This window comes from Salmo salar, chromosome ssa06, assembly GCF_905237065.1.
Source record: "Salmo salar chromosome ssa06, Ssal_v3.1, whole genome shotgun sequence".
Classification (NCBI taxonomy): domain Eukaryota; kingdom Metazoa; phylum Chordata; class Actinopteri; order Salmoniformes; family Salmonidae; genus Salmo; species Salmo salar.
This window is the reverse complement of record NC_059447.1, coordinates 55,525,505-55,547,974: the sequence shown is the minus strand read 5'-3', so window position 1 is coordinate 55,547,974 and position 22,470 is coordinate 55,525,505. Positions and strand designations below refer to the sequence as shown.

The 22,470-nt window shown below is 42.7% G+C and overlaps 1 protein-coding gene across 4 annotated transcripts; it reads right to left on the bottom strand.

Moving 5' to 3' along the window:
* Positions 1-21,522, bottom strand: rnf144ab (ring finger protein 144ab). 4 transcript variants are annotated; one of them, XM_045720732.1, is made up of 7 exons: positions 21,268-21,522; positions 5,357-5,417; positions 3,994-4,186; positions 2,964-3,067; positions 2,438-2,527; positions 1,023-1,626; positions 2-646 (listed from the first exon to the last, which is right to left on the bottom strand). In XM_045720732.1, coding segments are annotated over exons 1-5 (405 nt in total). In that variant the 5' UTR covers positions 21,313-21,522; the 3' UTR covers positions 2-646; positions 1,023-1,626; positions 2,438-2,525. The 4 variants fall into 4 exon arrangements, with proteins under 4 accessions (XP_014060312.1, XP_045576689.1, XP_045576688.1 ...); XM_014204837.2 differs by having other exon boundaries at positions 1-1,626; positions 3,018-3,067; XM_045720733.1 differs by lacking the exon at positions 21,268-21,522 and adding an exon at positions 5,547-6,643 and having other exon boundaries at positions 1-1,626.
* Positions 21,523-22,470: the final 948 nt, after the last annotated feature.

The window sequence follows — 22,470 nt, the reverse complement described above, 5'->3', positions numbered from 1 at the left end:
ATACACACAAATCTAAGTAGGAATGAATTAAGACTATATACATATGGACGAGCGATTTCAGAGCGGAACGGACTAAGATACAGTACAATAGTATAGAATACAGTATATACACATGAGATGAGTAATGCTAGATATGTAAACATTAAGTGAATGAGATAATGTAGAATATTATAGAATACAGTATATACGTATGAGATGAGTAATCAGTAATGCAAGATATGTAAACATTATTAGGTGACTAAGATACTGTAGAATAGTATATAATACAGCATATACATATGAGATGAGTAATGCCAGATATGTAAACATTAAGTGACTAAGGGACTATAGAATAGTATAGAAAACAGTATATACATATGAGATGAGTAATGCCAGATATGTAAACATTATTAAAGTGACTAGTGTTCCATTCCTTAAAGTGGCCTGTGATTCCTAGTCTATGCCTATAGACAGCAGCCTCTAATGTGCTAGTGATGGCTGTTTAACAGTCTGATGGCCTTGAGATAGAAGCTGTTTTTCAGTCTCTCGGTTCCAGCTTTGACCTCGCCTTCTGGATGATAGCGGGCAGTGGCTCAGGTGGGTAATGTCCTTGATGATCTTTTTGGTCTTCCTGTGACATCGGGTGTACAATTACTTCCCAGCGAGTCTATAATACAAAACAAAACGCTCATAATATAGTCTCGGGATGTTGTGAGTCCTCAGAGGTTAAGCTTAAATGATACAAACTGAACATCTACAATCATTGTTTATGTTCTTATAGAAATAGAAGTACTTCAAATCTGTTAAAAATACTTTATCTGTGCCTGTTTGAGCTTACCTGGCTTAATAAACCAATAGAAAGTTCCCAAAACTGAAAACCAGGCAGACTCAAGCAAATGCTCAAAGTATTTGAATCAATTTTTAAAGTATATGAAAACCAGGTCTGTATAGAAAACTGAAGAGTGAGGGAAGGCAGAAGGGGTTGGTAAATAAATAACCCCCAAACAAATCCTTATAAACCTGGAGGAGACACTTCCACATACCGTGGCTGATAGCCAAGGTTGTTCCCGCCAAATATACCAAACTTCTATTTGCAGTCCCCCAAAACAAGCACCAAGATAGCTGTACAAGACAAAAAAAAAAAAACCTTAACCTTGAACCCGACACACATACATGATCCCATATTGAGAATATCTTCCAAGCCCTCTGAAGTAACAGCCAACATTGACTGGTGCTGTGTTCCGTTCACTCCTCTGCAGGCCCAGCCATTCTTAACACATGGAACATCACAACAGAACCACAGACTTAGTGCCCTCTCAACCAAACATGCTGGCTGTATTCCTCATCCACTTGTACTGCTCTGCCCCAGCGACCAATCCCTAAGAGTCCACTGGGCAGGTGGGAGGGACAAAAAACCCATACGGGGGTGTCTAACCAACCACCAAGTTCACCAACAGGCCTGGAGCCCCTGTCTGTCAGGTAAGCTGGCATGTCTGTGCCCAGGGTGGGGTTGGTTAGGTTGACAGAGGGTCGTCATCCCCTTTACTGCATTTACACTTGCAGCACAGAATGAAGGATGAGGCTCGGAGGAGGAAGGGAGACGCCAACAGCAGGAGCAGCACGAAGCCAGCGAATAGTCCCCACCACCTGGAGAGAGATGTGGAAGTGTGCTTTTACTATATACCCTCTTCAACCCTAACTAGCAAGCAAATTTATCTAAGACCTTTTTAGATCACTAGTTGTAACATGGGATTCATAATGTGCTTGTTTTAACCCAAACATCACAGAGATATCAGAGCAAAGTGATGTACAGTACAATGGTGCACCAACAAAATGTATTCAATCTCTCATTTGCCTGAGCAGTAGTACACTGACTATCCACACGGGGGAAGTAGTTCCCCAAACATAAAATGTACAGTGACACAGGGCTGGCGTCCACATAGTGTTTATGACACTGAATCATCCTTTTGCTTTTTCCTCTTTGACATCACAGATATATACATACATCACTTAGTGTCCATTGTGTTGAGTCTAATGGGAGCAGAGCTTTCAACAACCCCTTTAAAATATTGATGAAGCAGTTAAGGCATCCTTATAGTGGCGTTAAACCTACGTAAGACCTAGAGGAACTAGTGGTGACAGATATATTCACACACATATCAATACTATTTTTTTAAATGTTCATCCCTATTTTGTCTGAGACTTTCTCCTAGACCTCCTTCCGTGACAGACATAACTTTAAACCTCAAACCTACATGAGTGGCTGGATTTCTTTTATGTCACTTAGTATTCATTTGTGATAATAATTTTTCCTTTTTCTTTTCAATGACATACAGGTCCTCATTTTCAAAGTATCTGTAACTGTACTATAGGACATATAGTAGATACTGCTGCCACAGCTAGCCCGTGTGACTGACTGGGCTCGAACCTGGGATGTGTCATTTTTACAATACAGTACCTGTGTCCGGTGCCAGATAACTGAAGCTCTGGAGAGGCCCAGTTTGTTTCTGCATGGCCCTTTGTCATAGTGGATCAGGAGGAGGTCATCCTGGAGAGAGAGTAGGAATCACTATCAGGGTTAAATCCTGGATTAAATGTGTTAAGTCATGGTTAAATGTGTGGGCAGGTCCACTGGAAAAATTGACATTGGCCAAGATATATACATGTACTGTAAGTTTGTATAAAATCAGATTATTTAAAAAAATATATATACATTGAATCATATGTGGCAAGTGCTTTTTTAAACTGTTGCTTGGTTACTTTGTGCAGGTCCCAAACAATTCAATAGATCACTAGAGTGTTAGTATTAGTGTTTTCTATTGCAGGCTCAGGAAGTACCAGCAGAAGGGTGTGTGTGTGTGTGTGTGTGTGTGTGTGTGTGTGTGTGTGTGTGTGTGTGTGTGTGTGTGTGTGTGTCTGTTCAGTGTTGGTTGGTTAAGTCACTTCAAGAGACCCCAGGCAGTACCAACAGAAGGTACGCTTACAGCTCTTGCACATCATCTGAGCACAGCCCTTGTCCCTCTCGATGTACACCTTACATTTGGGACAGCGCTTGATGGGCGCGTCGCCATCGCTCTTGTAGAAGGAACTGAAAGACAAGAGACAATGAACGTCAAGGTGGGACGTATATAGACCAGTACATACTGCACTGTCAAGAATAACAAGAGCAATAAGAACAGCTAAAAATCACTGCGTCATTGAGTCTTTATTGGGCTGTGTTATTGAGCACATTCAGATAGAACCTTCCCACTTCACTCAGTTTCGAAACGTTTTCTTCCTACTGAACCTACCCTGTGTAGTCCTCCTGAGTGTTGTTGTATCAGTAGTCTACAGTAGGAGTGTTGTGTTATCCAGTGTTGTGTTGTAGCCTACCTGTAAAAGCCTACCTGGTCACCCCAGGTAGGAAGGTGTAATAGTGTATTGGTCAGGGGTTGGAACCAAAATTGTTCCGTTCCAAGCAGAACCCCTATTTCGTTCATTCCGTTCCGGTATTCCAACCAGAAAGTAAAGTTCTGAAATGGTTCAACCCTCCCCCCAAAAAATACACGGTTCATATATTCTCTATATATAGTTCCTTTTCATAAAAAATGTTACCTGTGAAATCAACAATATTTTTACATTTAGCTCATTAATTTACTTCACCAATTCGCGCAGAAGCGACCAAAATTTCTCGGGTGGGGAGGGAGCAAGAGAGAGGGGTGGACATAGAGGGGGCTTGGTTTAAAGCACTGAACATCATGACATGCATTGGAATGCATTTAGGTTATTACTAGCTTTATACTTCACAGAATAACATAATTATATACTAGACATTAGGAATATTTTTGTAATGAAAAATAATATTATTAACCGGTTCTCAAGATTTGAAAATAAAGGTTATATTCCAGAACAGATGACTTTCGGTTTTCTGTTCTGTTCCCTGAACCGGTTCCAACCCCTGGTATTGGTGTGATAGTGTACAGTGTTAGTGTATAGGTATGTATAGTGTACAGGTGTGTTGCAGTAATATCCTACCTGGTCTCCCCGGGTCGGAAGGTGTTGTCCTGGCAGGCATTTTCTTTATGCCAGCTGTCCCGGCAGGCCGAGCAGAACTCCAGCCTGCACACAGAGCACTGGACCAGCTGTGGCAACTCCATCTCCTTCAGCTGGCCCATTGCCTGGCACGACGAGGACGGGCACCAGGTCCGGAATGGGTCCAACAGCACCTCTGTGGAACACACACAGGGACAGGACTGTATTCATTACGTAGCAAAACGTTTCGCAATGGAAAACTAAAATGAGGATTTCTTATTGGATAAGTTCAGGTAATCCCTCCACCTTCAGTCCATTTTCCTTACTTTTTCTCCCATCACACAGGGACAGAGCTGCCTGGCATCATAGAAATATAATTACTGGTACACTCAATATGGCCGCCGGTCCATTCATCACAGAACATACTAGTCATTCTATATCTATGGCTGGGACCTCATACCTCAACGGGGGAACGGAACACCCAATAGAAGTAGAACAAGACTACTAGCACAGCTTTTAAATACTTTTTCAATTGACAATCTTTGGCATCTTAATAAAAGCTATTCTGAGAGAAAGTATGATTATTTGTCCTGGTTTGATCTCTTTTATCACAATTATGCTAATCATCTGGGAACTCTTCTGTGGACAGGAGTCAAAATAAAAGCCTCACTCATCCAGTACAGGATACATAACAACTGCTGTGTGTGTGTGTGTGTGTGTGTGTGTGTGGCTCCATTGAAATGAGAAAGTGCTCATCCACCATTATTCATGAGCCAGATGTCTTGGGATTGTTTTTCTGAGGATGTTGCCAATTAAATCCAACACAAATCCAGTCAAACTGAATTTGATTAGTTAAGATGGAGAGCAAAAGCTGCCAGCCTACCACTCTTCTTCTCTCTGAGAGCCTTATACCTTTAAAGAGGGGTTAAGGCAGGCCTAAAAAGTGGAAAGAGAAAGCTGAATAAACAGTCAAGTGTCTCCATTCTCTCTAATTCTACAGCCTTTGTATGGTAAGGGTTAAGGGTCACTGGGTCAGCAATCACAGCTGTGACCTGTCCAGTGTCCACTCTGTCTCTTCTCTCTGAGAGTCTTCTATAATGTTTCAGAGGTTAAGATAGGTCTACAGTGAAGGAAGGAGGGAGTCACATTGATGAATAACCAGTGACTCCTCTCATCTCTTTCACCACTCCCACAGCTTGTCAATCAACCAATCAAATGACCAATCAGCAGATGTCACAAAGTGTTTATACAGAAAGCCAGCCTAAAACCCCAAAGAGCAAACAATGCAGAAGCATGGTGGCTAGGAAAAACTCCCTAGAAAGGCAGGAACCTAGGAAGAAACCTAAGATGTTGCCTGTCCACTCACCTCTCTCAAAATGCAGCCTCCTGTACCTCTGCATGCTCTCTGCTACCACCATGCATTTCATCTGCAAGAGAGAGAAATACATAGAGACAAACACAGATATGGATTAAGTCTCTCATCACCCTGCTTTATGGCTTCAAGCATCTGCACTCCTTACAGGCTGTATGGGAATAGAGTCAAATAGCTACAGTACATGGGGATCTCGGTGGCGGTTTCCCAAATGGCCCCTATTCCCTATTTAGTGCACTACTTTTGACCAGAGACTTTTGACCAGACCCGAGTGATACATGGACCTATGGGCCCTGGTCAAAAGTAGTGCACTACGTACGGAAAAGGGTGCCGTTTGGGCTCTGGTCAAATGTAGTGTACTATAAAACAAAAATAGTGAAATACACAACGCTGGAACGTAGGCATCTAGGATTAGGCCTACTGATGTATAAACAGGGAATTAGGAATTAGAATACTGGAATGGACCGGAACCTTCTTATGACAGTATAAAAGTTGTACATTCTATCAGTATAAAACTAGCCGAATTGAAATTTGTCAGTTAGCTTACTAGCTAGTTCCAACTTTTTTTTACTGGTAGTAACCATAACAACATGGCTACTGAGGCAGGCTAGTAGCCTAAATAAAATCAGAGAATGGAATAATCCATTTTAAAAACACAGAATTCAGAGGGAGTCAATCTGGCCACTGAGGCAGGCTAGAGAGTCAACGCGGTGGGTTTGGGCCTACTCCATTTGAGACTCGGGGGACTCGGCATTGACTCACATTTGATTCCGAGTCGATCCCAAATGTGAAAACTTCAAGGGTGTAAAGACTACTTTAATTGAAAAGCAAATCTATATACATTTTTTTTTAAAATAAGTATAATGTTAAATATTCTGTAGGTTGAATGACTCGTTTTCAGCAGATCCCATTCCTCACTTGAACCCCATGTAAAGCGATGTGCTCAACAATACATCTTCTTGTTTATCTTCCTGCCTGCAGACCCTTAACCTCCCAGACTGTCTCCACCTTCCACCAACATGCGCCAAATACTCACTGTTCACAGCCAGAAACATGTGGGTGACAACAGTTATCACTCATAATAACATTAATTGTTGGACAACAATTACAGTCCATCCATTCTGGTTTACAATACATGTTTAACTTTCCACTGGTAGTAAGATTAATGTAAAACAACATTCTATAGGTTGAATGAGCAGTGTTTGTTTCCAGCTGAACCCATTCCTCACTTGAACCCCTTGTCAAGTGATGTGCTCTACAAGACATCTTATTTTTTGTTTCTCCAACCTCAGCCTCTCCGATAGACTGTCTCCACCTTCCGCCACCGTGCACCAAATACTCAAAATGTAAATCTGAAGGCTGGCACCCTGAGCCTACGCTGGTGTGGCTGGACAGTAAAGGAGTCTCTCAAATGGGAAAACTGTTCAAGGGTGTGTAGACTTTCACCCATTGATTATTAAAAAAAAATAAAGTTAATGCTTGTTGAGCTTAGTTGAACTGTTCTTCCTCTTTCAGAACAAAACATAGGCCTGTGTCTATAAATCAGACACGGATATTTGTATTGTACACAAATATGGTTCACATCTTCCAAACCCTGTCAAGACTCAACATATGCACGCACATTCAGCTTGACCACACGGTGGCGCTACAAGAAGCACATATTTCGCTCTCGATCTGTTTGACTCAGTGTTGAAATTGAAAACCTCTGTGGTTGCTGAGTTGATGTGCTTCCTATTTGAGGTCTGGATTGTGAAATGAAGATATCACCCTGATGTGTTATCACATTAATACACAGATAAGCGATGAACGGGTGGGATGGAGGGAATCTTACATTTGGAGGCAGCAGGCCCATTATGACTGCAGACTACCAGGCTGTCACCTGCAGTAATAGAACAGGATACTATACAGCACTGAGATGCCAACACACATTATGTTCAGCTCTCATTTTTAAATCAATTTATCAATGTCTCCATAATCAAATGAATGAATGCTGTGTGTGTGTGTGTGTGTGTGTGTGTGTGTGTGTGTGTGTGTGTGTGTGTGTGTGTGTGTACAGATGAAGGCTGCCCTGCTTAGGCATATTGGAATACATTATTATGGGACTCATGTCTTCCAGTAAAGTCATTATTCACTTTGCAAAGGAAACAGATTCACCAACAGAACGAATGGGAACACATAACGGTGTAAATACAACATATTCTCATGGCTGGAGGGAAACACGGGCTAAACACTGGCTTGTTTGAGGACAAAGTGTTACTTGGGATAATTAGACTTTTTATATCACCTTTTTAAACATGCATCAGGCCTGCCTTTATATTCCTAGACAAATTCAGTGTTATGACTAAGATACTTCCTTGGCATAAAGTGCCTGTTGCTATTTTATACAATTTTACTTCAGGTGTATCACTATTGTAACAAGGGGAAACCGTGAGCAATGGAAACTGATTGCAAATTGCAATCCATCCACACCTGGGCTACAATACTGCCAGCAAAGTATTTCCAAAGCCAACTAACATTTAACACCATCTGAGTAAGCAGTGTTAACTTAATCTTGGTTAACCCAGAACAAAATCTTGCGTCATTTGTGAGAGAGCGCGAGACTTCTTTGATTCCCTTAGCAGAAGTCCAGAGAGATAAAAGAACACCACTAGCTCCTGAATCTAGATCTATCTGGCCTGTCAGAAAAGTGAAATGTACTGTAGGTCTCCTCAATTTGTGTCTATAATTGGATTACAACAGGAAGCAGCACATAGCCTTCAAAAGAGGAGGAGAGGAATAGAGAAGGCGAGTAATCCACTTTGCTTGACCAGCAGAGATCAACAAAGGAAGCAGCACTGAGACAATTACACAGAAAAAGATTATCTCTCAGATCCAGCCTGGCTTGGATACTGGCAGGAGGGAAAGAACACTAGTAACAACTTTGACACATAGGGAGATGCATTTTACATTACATTTTAGTCATTTAGAAAACAGACTTACAGGGACAATTCAGGTTAAGGTCCATGCTCAAGGGCACAGACAGTTTTTTCACCTAGTTGCCTCAAGGATTCCAACCAGCAACTTTTCAGTTACTGGCCCAACACCCTTAACCGCTAGGCTACCTGCCACCCCGCTAGAGAGAGAGGTAGGGAGAAGGAGTGAGAGAGAGAGAAACCAACTAGCAAAACCCATAAACTGACCCTTACACCTTGACCCTAACCAAACTCTTAACCCTGACCCTAAATTTAACCTAATTTTATTATAAATTCTGAAATTAAATATCAGTTTGGGTGTCAGGCGTGTCAGTCACGCAGAAGAACAGCTCTTGACTTGTTATACATTTTGGTTGTTAAGAGTGAGATGGACACAATGAAATGAGCAACAACAAAAAAAGAAGTTATAAAATTGTACAATTGAAGATAAACCCAAGAGAAAAATATGACAGAGTGCGTATTAAAAGAGCACGTCTGTTAGCTTACTAGCTAGTTCCAACTGTTTTCTGGTGGTAACTATAGCAACATGGCTACTGAGGCAGGCTAATAGCACCAGCAGACCCCCCCCCCCTTTTTTTATTTCCAGTCTAAATAAAATCAGAGAAGGAAAGACTCATCCCCGTTCCATCCAGAAAGTCAATGCTGACATCACAAGCCCTACTCCAGAATGTGCACATTGCTCACCACTCAACAAATCACAGAGGACAGGAGAACTCCGTAGGATTAAGTGAGATTAAACAGCTCTTCCAGTACATCTGCACACAAAGTTAACTTGTTCAATTAATAAAAATAAATAAAAGAGAACAAATGTTTGCTGTTATACATTGTTTATCTCACTCAACAATTTAGTAGTTACTGTATTTTTGTAACATGAAATCGCTATCATTTAACAAGTGGAAGATTCAGGGCCTGAACTCATCAACCTAAATGAAAAAATAATAAAAATAAATAATCTGAAAGATGTTGATGTAGTCATTCTGCAGGAGACATGGCGTAAAGGCGTCCGCATGCGTCCCAGCCGAAACAGTTCAGAAGAGTTTCTGCATATATATTAAGACATGTTTGTTTTTGTTCCACACAAACATTTTTCTTGAGACAAGCCCGAAGTCGTTAGCTCGAAGTCTATGCGCCATCGTCTGTGATTGGTCAACAGCAGGGATTCTTCAGTAGTCTTTGTTGTCATTCAACGAGAGACGACTTATTTTCATGCAATTTTTTTCCATTTACAAACACTGCACCAAACATCTTAGTTAGCAATACAAAATGGTGACATATGTACAACTCATTTTAAAACTCTACCACACTGTTTAAATTGATGCAAACGCAGGACAACGGCAAATTCATGAGAGATTGAATTGATTGGAAAAAGCTATAAAGGACAATCAAAATCTGAGCAAGTGCTCTATAAGAAACTTCAGGCCCTCCAATTTAAAAAAGCATGCAAAGCTGATGGCATCCTAAATGAGATGCTCAAATTCACTTGTGCAACATTTCTATTGGCTATACCTATTTAATTTGATCCTGAGTGTAGGTTATTTCCCTGACATCTGGAACCAAGGACTCATAACCCAAATCTTTAAGAACGGAGAAACATTTGACCCTAACACGCTGGCCACACCACCCGCGTCGCAAAATAAATGTACACATATATATTCAATCATTGCATCCATACTGCTCGTCTGCGTAACAAGGCGCTAAAATAAAACTTGGTTTATTGATTGGTTTTTAGGAGCATATACCCACGTAGGTGATTGAAAGATGAACTGAGGTCCACACTCCAGTCCAGTTGGTGGTGGTAAGACACCTTAAAGTTGGTTGCCAACCGCCATGTAAAGTTCAAAGAAGAAGAAGCCTGACGGAGGAGAGATTACTAGAAACTAACTCGGTTTGGTTCAGAGTTAGTTTTGATATTTCAACCTGCGTGTCCTGATCGCATCTGGTGTGGGTGGAAAGCAACATGTGTGCGCCCGGTTTAGTCAGCATGTTACAATTAGAGGCATTTGTGTATACAGTAACCTGGGGAAAGTATTTGTAATATTATAGAATGTAAGAGTTCTAAACTTCCTTAATAAGCACAATGTCTTCAGTAAAAGCCAAATTGGATTCATACCAAAACATCGCACGACCGATCATATTTAAATCCTGATAGATAAACATGTCCACCAAAATAAGACATAATTGTATGCTTGCTTTATTGACTTCCCAAAAGCATTTGATTATTTGGCATATAGGACTGTTTTACAAAAGGTATTCAAAGAGGTGTAGGGGGTAAAACATTTTTTTAATTTAACCTTTATTTAACTAGGCAAGTCAGTTAAGAACAAATTCTTATTTACAATGAAGGCCTACCCCGGACAACGCTGGGCCAATTGTGCACCGTCCTATGGGACTCCCAATCACGGCTGGATGTGAAGCAGCCTGGATTCAAACCAGGTACTGCAGCGATGCCTCTTGCACTGAGATGCAGTGTCTTAGACCACTGCACCACTCGGGAGCCCAAAACATATCACATCATTAAATCAATGTATACTGGTAATATATCCAGCCTCAAAATTGTCAAGAAAATAATATTATTATTTAACCATAACATTATGGCAGCAAGTTGTGGGGTCCACATGAGAAAAACAAGATTGCACCCCATGGGACAAACACCTCATTGAAACCCTGCATGCAGAGTTGTGTAAGGGCAGAATTAGGCCAATGTTGAAGTTTAAATACGAATTTGTTCTTAATTGACTTGTTTAGTTAAATAAAGGTTAAATAAACATTTTTTAAAACAAGGTTGGGCCATTGCCAGCGTTGCAATCTCAGCCCCACGCTCTTCAATACTGTCGTTCTGCAACCTGAACAAGGCAGTTAACCCACTGTTCCTAGGCAGTCATTGAAAATAAGAATTTGTTCTTAACTGACTTGCCTAGTTAAATAAAAAGGTACAAAAAAATAATAATACAATTGGCCATTATTCTAGAAAAATCCCCAGTCCCTGGTGTAAGTCTCCACAATTCAGAGGTTAAATGCATTCTCTTGGCAGATGACCTGTGCCTGCAGTCACCCCCAGCACATGGCCAACAGCAGAGCCTGGACCTGCTAGAGTAGTACTGCCAGACCTGGGCCCTGGCGGTAAACCCCAAAAATACAAAAATAAATGTTTTTCCAGAGAAGATCCAGATCTCAGGAAATTAGACCAAAGTTCTCAATTGGTAAAAAATATCACACACTACAATTACTTAAGTTTCAAAATAAGAAGCTAGCTGTCCTCTGGCTACACCATGGTGCTACCCTACAGAGTGCTGTTGAGGCTACTGTAGACCTTCATTACAAAACAGTGCATTTTAATCAATTATTTGGTGACTTGAAAATATATAAAAAGGCCGGATAACTTTAATGTTTCACTATTTTTATTAAATTCACTGAGGACGATGGTTCTCCCCTTCCTCCTATGAGGAGCCTCCACTTACCAGTCAGAATTAACAAGCTGCCAGGCTAGCCAGGGCTTTCTGACCATTCCTACCAATATCCCTTGAGAAAGGCAGCAGCTGAAACGTCAGGGCTAGCTGAATTACCACTACACACAGTGTATGTAGCTCCTCTCTGAATTATATTGATATCAATATCTGCAAAGACTAAGCAAGAACAAAATGTATTGTTAGGGTCATTCCATTTGATTTCAATCACTATTTGACCGCACCCCTTTTGAGACCTGAATGCCAAAACATTCAGGAGATAAGAGGTGCCCAAAGTTTTCCCATTTGCCATACCCCACCATACCATGAGACATACCACACTCCACCACTGTTTTGAAAGACTCCCCTCTCAGCCTTTCGCTGCCAGAAGGCCCGGTTCAGGAGCTTCACCCCCACAGCTTTAAACACACTCAACAGCTAATGGACTATATTCTACTGTTTACGTGCGGTCTTAATCTTCGGTCTGTTTAATCTGCCGTCTTGGGCGTAGAGAAGTTTGGTTTGGTATTGTAAATATTATGACTGGGTGTATGGGTTTGTTGGTGGTCTATGTACGAGCATGTGGAAATGTATTTCCTCCCCAGAGGACAATAAAAAAATCTAATCTTATCAAATCTAAACAATACCCCAGGGCGCTTCTCTATGTCTCTAGGACGTCTGGACTATTTCCCAGGTGGAGCCTTACTAGCCTAGAGCAAGACTACATTGACTTATTGCGGAGTACAGACATCAGTGCACAAAATAACCTACGTAGATACAAATACCAGAGGCAATTACAGAGAGACCATTTTAATTATAAAAAGGTGTTCATCTCTTCTCTCGAGTCTGCGGGCAAATTGACTGCAATTACTCTTTTGCCTTTTCAGAGATCAACCCAAATACAGTCAAGTGAGATCTCTCCCTTTGTGAATCACTAAAACACTGCTGGGAATCTGTTTGTTGTGGCGAAGCAAACGGGGCGGCAGGTAGCCTAGTGGTTAGAGTATTGGGCCATAACTGAAACGTTTCTGGATCGAATCCCCGAGCTGACAAGGTAAAAATCTGTCAATTACGGTAGCCCCCCGCACCTCTCTGATTCAGAGGGGTTGGGTTTAATGCAGAAGACACATTTCAGTTGAAGGCATTGAGTTGTATAACTGACTAGGTATCCCCCTTTCCCTTATCGGTGAATTAAGGTCTTCCTGTCTGTATGCTAGGATGCGTCCCAAATGGCACCCTTATATATTCACTATAGGCCCTGGTCAAAAGTAGTGCACTATGAGCACCATGTTGGGAATAGATGCATCCAAAGATAGTGGAGGCCCCCCATCCCCCCCCCCCCACATGGAAGGATGAGCACTGATAGGATCTCAACATTTGCTGACAACCAGAAAGTCCCAAGAGAATCCTGGTTAATTAAACTACGCACTTAGTGAAATCAACGGCATAACACAATTAAATATCTTTACAGAATAGTATAAAATTACATCAGGAATGTAATTAATATTTGTATGTTTACTAAAACACTCTTTACATCACTTTTGTGCCCACTGAATGATGTACTGTAGACACAATCGCTTTTTGGTCAAACAAAGGTTATTAAACTATAGGACCATAAAGGGATGCAATGTGTTCACTATCTTTACATTTTCAATATAGAAATGATGAAAGAGACTAGTTTAATATATTTCATCTCTGAATGAAGATTCAACAGTGAGCTAAGCCTTTGCTGTCAGTGCATATAAAATGAATGAAGCCTTCTGTCTGAAAAGTTTGCAAGGCGCAAATGAGCGAAAGCTGAACTTGACATTAATCATGAATTCAACAGCTCATCGGTGGATTTCTCACTTTTCGCTGCCATTTCAGGAATCATGGTCAGTGACACAAACATATTTAAGCTGCTTAAAAGACTGACTTTTCTAACATTTACCATGTTTACTAGTACAGTATGACACCATGGTTGCATGAAAAGGCACCCTATTCCCTAGATAGGGCACTACTTTTGATCAGAAAAGTATAGGGAAAAGGGTTCCATTTGGGATGTAGACCACCATATTCCACCTGCAGGTATGACATAACTGAAATGACTTCCAGTCTACCAGAGCACAAGGTTCACTAACAGTAACGTACTTAAGAAAATACCAGAGACCAAGCAGAACATTGTCATGCTGAAACAGGAAAGGGCCTAGAATGTCATTGTATGCAGTAGCGTTAAGATTTCCCTTCAATGGAACTAAGGGGCCTAGCCTGAACCATGAAAAACAGCCCCAGACAAATATTCCTCCTCCACAAAACTTTACAGTTAGGACTACGCATAGGGGCAGGTAAGGTAGTGTTCTCCTGGCATCCACCAAACCCTGATTCGTCCGTCGGACTGCCAGATGGTGAAGCATGAGTCATCATTCCAGAGAATGCGTTTCCACTGCTCCAGAGTCCAATGGCGACAAGGTTTACACCACTCCAGCCGACACTTGGTATTGCTCATGGTGATCTTAGGCTTGTGTGCAGCTGCTCGGCCATGGAAACCCATTTCATGAAGCTCCCAACGAAAAGTTATTGTGCTGACGTTGCTTCCAGTGAGAGTTTGGAACTCGTAGTGAGTGTCGCAACCGAGGGCAGACATTTTTTATGCGCTTCAGCAGTCTCATTCTGTGAGCTTGTGTGGCCTACCACTTTGCGTCAGACATTTTTGCTCCTAGAGTGTTCAGGATTCAGCACTGGAACCCTGGCCTGTCTCACTACTCATTAAATAAACATTCTTCAGCTCCATTTATACTAATCCAGCTGCACCGCCCTCCTTCACTAAAGGTACTCCACTCCCCTGCATGGTTGGTTGATGGTTGTTGGAGATACACTACCTGTCAAAAGTTTTAGAACACCTACTCATTTACATTACATTTTAGTCATTTTAGTCATTTAGCAGACGCTCTTATCCAGAGCGACTTACAGTAGTGAATGCATACATTTCATACATTTTTCCCCCGTACTGGTCCCCTGTGGGAAACGAACCCACAACCCTGGCGTTGCAAACACCATGCTCTACCAACTGAGCCACACGGGACTCATACAAGTGTTTCTCTTTATTTTTACTGTTTTCTACAGTGCAGAATAATAGTGAAGACATCAAATCTATGAAATAACAAATATGGAATCATGTAGTAACAAAACAAGTGTGAAACAAATCACAATATATTTTATATTTGAGATTCTTCAAAGTAGACACCCTTCGCCTTGATGACAGCTTTGCACACTCTTGGCATTCTCTCAACCAGCTTCATGAGGTAGTCAGCTGGAAGGTATTTCAATAAACAGGTGTGCCTTGTTAAAAGTTAATTTGTGGAATTTCTGTCTTAATGCAGCTCAGATAAGCAAAGAGAAACGACAGTCCATCATTACTTTAAGACATGATCAGTCAATACGGAAAATTTCAAGAACTTTGAACGTTTCGTCAAGTGCAGTCGCAAAAACTATCAAGTGCTATGATGAAACTGGCTCTCATGAGGACCGCCACAGGAATGGAAGACCCAGAGTTACCTCTGCTGCAGATGATAAGTTCATTAGAGTTACCAGCCTCAGATTATTGCAGCTCAAATAAATGCTTCACAGCGTCCAAGTAACAGACACATCTCAACATCAACTGTTCAGAGGAGACTGCGTGAATCAGGCCTTCATGGTCAAATTGCTGCAAAGAAACCACAACTAAAGGCCACCAATATGAAGAAGAGACTTGCTTGGGCCAAGAAACACAAGCATTGGACATTAGACCGGTGGTAATATGTCCTTGGTCTGGATTCCAATTGGACATTTTTGGTTCCAACCGCCGTGTCTTTGTGAGACGCGGTGTGGGTAAACGGATGATCTCCGCATGTGTATTTCCAACCGTAAAGCATGGAGGAAGTGTGATGGTGCTTTTCTGGTGACACTGTCAATTATTTTTTTTAGAATTCAAGGCAGACTTAACCAGCATGACTACCACAGAATTCTGCAGCGATGCACCATTCAATCTGGTTTGGGCTTAGTGGGACTATCATTTGTTTTTCAACAAGACAATGACCCAACACACCTCCAGGCTATGTAAGGGTTATTTTACCAAGAAGGAGAGTGATGGAGTGCTGCATCAGATGACCTGGCCTCTACAATCACCCGACCTCAACTAAAATTGAGATGGTTTGGGATAAGTCGGACCGCAGAGCAAAGGAAAATCAGCCAACAAGTGCTCAGCATATGTGGGAACTCCTTCAAGACTGTTGGAAAAGACTCCAGGTGGAGCTGGTTGAGAGAATGCCAAGAGTGTGCAAAGCTGTAATTAAGGCAAAGGGTGGCTATTTGAAGAATCCCAAATATATTTTGATTTGTTTAACACTTCTTTGGTTGCTACATGATTCCATGTGTTATTTCAAAGTTGATGTCTTCACTATTATTCTACAATGTAGAAAATTGTAAAAATAAAGAAAAACCCTTGAATGAGTAGGTGTTCTAATACTTTTGACCGGTAGTGTATACAGCTGCAATTCAGAGAGAGGGGACTCACAGAGGAATAAGAGACGGAGTCCCAAATGGCACCCATATTGGCTATGGTGCACTACTTTTGACCAGAGGTCCCCATTTTTCCCTTCCAATTTGCTTCTAAGGAAATGGTAACAATCCCATATAAAAGACTTAGCTGTCTGTACCTTCAGTCAGACTAGGCTGGTGGTCCAAGAGGCTTTTCTGTGTCTGCAGGTTTCTCTCCAGCTAAAGCAAATAGGCATGTCTGAGCATTGGATGGCATTGTGGAGGAAAGCCTATCAAGTAGGCTACGAGGTAAGGGAGTGATACCTCACTGGCTGGTGAGACATGACGTAACCATGGAATGTCGAGTCACGTTGTGCATCCCAAATGGCACTCTATTCCCAATACATTGCACTATTTTAACTAAAACTGCAAGCGTTCAATTTACTGTTGCTGACACAGTTGTCCATGATGGGGTTGGTTTGGAGATTCTGATCAGCTGGTGTTGTAAGGAGGGAGAACACCACCCCATTCTCAATGTTTGAGTTTCTTTCACACTGGCTCTCAACATGAAGCCAGAAGAACAATGATGCATACATCTGGGTTCCCCACCTGGTGATTTTATTTGTGCTTCCAAGTTTGCTGAGCAAAAAAAAGGACTAAAAACACCAGCAAATCAGCTCCAAGTGATTTTAATTTGGGAAATCTGTTTCAAGGTATTCCCACACATAATAGAGAGATATACATGACCATATACTTGAGCAGCAGCAGCTGAAAAATGAGCTCCTACAAATATTGAAATTTACATGGTTTTTAGAGTGAAGTACATCGGAAAAAAGCAAAAGAAAACTGCAAGACTGAATAGGAGAAAAAACAAGCAACAAACAAAGAAGATAGGCTTTTGAAAAATAACTATTTTTCATAAAATTGTAGTTATCTTAGCAAGCTGAATTGTTTACCAGTTGCTAAGCAGTTGCTAGGGACTCTTTTGGAAGAAGCTAGCTAGCTAACGAAGAACAACAAAGAATATCTAGTTAACAGAAGAAAAGAAAGAGAAAATCAGGACAGAAGAAAAAGGATATCAAAGTGAAACAGTTCTCTAAAGACACAGGAGACAATAATACAAGAAACAACACTTCTGTAGCTTGTCAACTATGTGTCTGTCTATCCCTGTTCTCTCCTCTCTGCACAGGCCATACAAACGCTTCACACCGCGTGGCCGCTGCCACTCTAACCTGGTGGTCCCAGCGCGCACGACCCACGTGGAGTTCCAGGTCTCCGGCAGCCTCTGGAACTGCCGGTCTGCAGCCAACAAGGCTGAGTTCATCTCAGCCTATGCTACCCTCCAGTCCCTAGACTTCCTGGCGCTGACGGAAACATGGATTACCACAGATAACACTGCTACTCCTACTGCTCTCTCTTCGTCTGCCCACGTGTTCTCGCATACCCCTAGAGCATCGAGCCAGCGGGGTGGTGGCACTGGAATCCTCATCTCTCCCAAGTGGACATTCTCTCTTTCTCCCCTGACCCATCTGTCTATCTCCTCATTTGAATTCCATGCTGTCACAGTTACCAGCCCTTTCAAGCTTAACATCCTTATCATTTATCGCCCTCCAGGTTCCCTTGGAGAGTTCATCAATGAGCTTGACGCCTTGATAAGTTCCTTTCCTGAGGATGGCTCACCTCTCACAGTTCTGGGTGACTTTAACCTCCCCACGTCTACCTTTGACTCATTCCTCTCTGCCTCCTTCTTTCCACTCCTCTCCTCTTTTGACCTCACCCTCTCACCTTCCCCCCCTACTCACAAGGCAGGCAATACGCTTGACCTCATCTTTACTAGATGCTGTTCTTCCACTAATCTCATTGCAACTCCCCTCCAAATCTCCGACCATTACCTTGTATCCTTTTCCCTCTTGCTCTCATCCAACACTTCTCACTCTGCCCCTACTCGGATGGTATTGCGCCGTCCCAACCTTCGCTCTCTCTCTCCCGCTACTCTCTCCTCTTCCATCCTATCATCTCTTCCCTCTGCTCAAACCTTCTCCAACCTATCTCCTGATTCTGCCTCCTCAACCCTCCTCTCCTCCCTTTCTGCATCCTTTGATTTTCTCTGTCCCCTATCCTCCAGGCCGGCTCGGTCCTCCCCTCCTGCTCCGTGGCTCGACGACTCACTACGAGCTCACAGAACAAGGCTCCGGGCAGCCGAGCGGAAATGGAGGAAAACTCGCCTCCCTGCGGACCTGGCATCCTTTCACTCACTCCTCTCTACATTCTCCTCTTCTGTCTCTGCTACTAAAGCCACTTTCTACCACTCTAAATCCTCCTCCCCCTCCCCCCCCCTCCTCCCTCTCTGCGGATGACTTCGTCAACCATTTTGAAAAGAAGGTTGACGATATCCGATCCTCGTTTGCTAAGTCAAACGACACTGCTGATCCTGCTCACACTGCCCTACCCTGTGCTTTGACCTCTTTCTCCCCTCTCTCTCCAGATGAAATCTCGCGTCTTGTGACGGCCGGCCGCCCAACAACCTGCCCACTTGACCCTATCCCCTCCTCTCTTCTCCAGACCATTTCCGGAGACCTTCTCCCCTTCCTCACCTCGCTCATCAACTCATCCTTGACCGCTGGCTACGTCCCTTCCGTCTTCAAGAGAGCGAGAGTTGCACCCCTTCTGAAAAAACCTACACTCGATCCCTCCGATGTCAACAACTACAGACCAGTATCCCTTCTTTCTTTTCTCTCCAAAACTCTTGAACGTGCCGTCCTTGGCCAGCTCTCCTGCTATCTCTCTCAGAATGACCTTCTTGATCCTAATCAGTCAGGTTTCAAGACTGGGCATTCAACTGAGACTGCTCTTCTCTGTGTCACGGAGGCTCTCCGCACTGCTAAAGCTAACTCTCTCTCCTCTGCTCTCATCCTTCTAGACCTATCTGCTGCCTTTGATACTGTGAACCATCAGATCCTCCTCTCCACCCTCTCCGAGTTGGGCATCTCCGGCGCGGCCCACGCTTGGATTGCGTCCTACCTGACAGGTCGCTCCTACCAGGTGGCGTGGCGAGAATCTGTCTCCGCACCATGCGCTCTCACCACTGGTGTCCCCCAGGGCTCTGTTCTAGGCCCTCTCCTATTCTCGCTATACACCAAGTCACTTGGCTCTGTCATATCCTCACATGGTCTCTCCTATCATTGCTATGCAGACGACACACAATTAATCTTCTCCTTTCCCCCTTCTGATAACCAGGCGGCGAATCGCATCTCTGCATGTCTGTCAGACATATCAGTGTGGATGACGGATCACCAGCTCAAGCTGAACCTCGGCAAGACGGAGCTGCTCTTCCTCCCGGGGAAGGACTGCCCGTTCCATGATCTCGCCATCACGGTTGACAACTCGCTGTTGGCTGGGCTCCCTGCCTGTGCCATTAAACCCCTACAACTCATCCAGAACGCCGCAGCCCGTCTGGTGTTCAACCTTCCCAAGTTCTCTCACGTCACCCCGCTCCTCCGCTCTCTCCACTGGCTTCCAGTTGAAGCTCGCATCCGCTACAAGACCATGGTGATTGCCTACGGAGCTGTGAAGGGAACGGCACCTCCATACCTTCAGGCTCTGATCAGGCCCTACACCCAAACAAGGGCACTGCGTTCATCCACCACTGGCCTGCTGGCCCCCCTACCTCTGAGGAAGCACAGTTCCCGCTCAGCCCAGTCAAAACTGTTCGCTGCTCTGGCACCCCAATGGTGGAACAAGCTCCCTCACGACGCCAGGACAGCGGAGTCAATCACCACCTTCCGGAGACACCTGAAACCCCACCTCTAAGGAATACCTAGGATAGGATAAAGTAATCCTTCTAACCCCCCCCTTAAAAGATTTAGATGCACTATTGTAAAGTGGTTGTTCCACTGGATATCATAAGGTGAATGCACCATTTTGTAAGTCGCTCTGGATAAGAGCGTCTGCTAAATGACTTAAATGTAAATGTAATATACAGTACAAAATGTAAGCAAGGTTTGAAATGATTATGCTTTATCTGTTGGGTCCTCTTGTGGTCAATTTCCAGTCTACAAATGATTTGTTATTATGTTCCGGCTCACTGACCATCCATTCAAGAAAAAAATTGGCCAGCGGCTGAATCTAGTTCATGATCCCTGATATACACCATTGGGCCAAAACATTGAGCCTGTACATATTTAAAACATGAATCACCACCTGCAGAGGTTATACAAGCAATGGCCACTACTGTATGCCAGAATAATTATTTGGTTGACATTATCCTACATAGGCCGGCCAATTCATACCATCCCTAGCCTAAAGACCCAACTTTGAATTGCATAGAATTCTACTTTGGGCATAAATGAGCGTTTGGATCATTTAAGTTCTCTCACAACCTCTACAAGCCAGAATGCTTAATAAAATGATACTTTGCCGGTTATACGTGTTGTTGGTCCTTTGGCAGGTACGAATATGAGACAAAATATCCACAGAGTATTATTATCAATCAGTCTTTCAGGTCTGATTATCGTTGGTATTTCCAATACTGATGCAATACACACGTGACAAACACTTGCACAATATGGCAGAGCCTAAACGAACGGCAAACACTTCCAGCTGATTGCGAGGAAACATGCTTCGGTCAACTACATTTGGTTACATTAGGCTATCGTTTACATATTGGGCATCACGGATGTGTCAACAGATTGAAAATACACCGACAGACCCTACCGGCGCCGCAAAAAGTTGGGTAAACAATACTTTCCTGTGGACATCCCATCTCCTACAGCATGTACAACCGGTAAAGGAAGTATTGAACATTGTGTCTTGTAGAGAATATTGCATATCTTTTTTTAGTAACTTCTTTCAGACAAATATCTGTAAAGTAACCATGGTAACAATCTTAGGCTACATTCCGTTAATGCAAACCCGTTGAGACCAGAGACTGTCTCAAACATGAAAACATATTCTGTAATATTTACAATGTAACAACATGTTATGTTTCCAGGTTTACCTTGGATTCAGACTTTCGTTTGTCAATTTTCTTGAGGAATAACATGAGCCTTGTTTTCCATCCAGACTATCCCTTTCAAACGTCCTTAAATCGTTGCAGGTTGGCTCAATTATTATTTACATCAACATTGAAATACTATCTCGTATTCAAAATAATAATAGAAAGCTCCAATGGTTGATGCGCTTATCAAAATCAGTTGTTCTGTGTGAGTCTGGAAAGACGCCATTTGCATGCGTTTAGAGAGCTAAGAACTAGTATTCTGCAAGCAGCACCAAAGATGACGTCAATTTAGTATAGTAATGACGAATCCTTCAAAATAAAAGGCCGCATTTCAAAACTGCTATGTGGATTTTTTATTTATTTTTATTTCAGCTTTATTTAACCAGGTAGGCTAGTTGAGAACAAGTTCTCATTTGCAACTGCGACCTGGCCAAGATAAAGAATAGCAATTCGACACACACAACAACACAGAGTTACACATGGAATAAACAAAACATACAGTCAATAATACAGTAGAACAAAAGAAATTAAAAAGTCTATATACAGTGAGTGCAAATGAGGTAAGATAAGGGAGTTAAGGCAATAAATAGGCCATGGTGGCGAAGTAATTAGAATATAGCAATTAAACACTGGAATGGTAGATGTGCAGAAGATGAATGTGCAAGTAGAGATACTGGGGTGCAAAGGAGCACGATAAGTAAATACAGTATGGGGATGAGGTAGATAGATGGGATGTTTACAGGTGCAGTGATCTGTGAGCTGCTCTGACAGCTGGTGCTTAAAGATAGTGAGGGAGATATGAGTCTCCAGCTTCAGTGATTTTTGCAGTTCGTTCCAGTCATTGGCAGCAGAGAACTGGAAGGAAAGGCGGAATTGGCTTTGGGGGTGACCAGTGAGATATACCTGCTGGAGCACGTGCTGCTTTGGTGACCAGTGAGCTGAGGCGGGGCTTTACCTAGCAGAGACTTGTAGATAACCTGTAGCCAGTGGGTTTGGCAACAAGTATTTACATATTTTTTTTTTTACATTTTAGTTATTTAGCAGACACTCTTATCCAGAGCAACTTACAGTAGTGAATACATACATTTCTATTTTATTTGTACTGGCCCCCCATGGGATTCAAACCCACAACCCTGGCATTGCACACACCATGCTCTACCAACTGAGCCACAGGGAAGGCTATGAGTATGACGCGAGGGCCAA

What these genes read in the sequence shown, in the direction of transcription:
- rnf144ab (XM_014204836.2), bottom strand. Translation starts at nt 21,312, where the DNA reads ATGTTATTCCTCAAGAAAATTGACAAACGAAAGTCTGAATCCAAG. An exon ending in AACGAAAGTCTGAATCCAAG is followed by an intron (nt 5,418 to 21,267) that starts GTAAACCTGGAA and finishes TCTCTCTTGCAG; the next exon opens with ATGAAATGCATGGTGGTAGC. An exon ending in TTCCGACCCGGGGAGACCAG is followed by an intron (nt 3,068 to 3,993) that starts GTAGGATATTAC and finishes CTTGTCTTTCAG; the next exon opens with TTCCTTCTACAAGAGCGATG.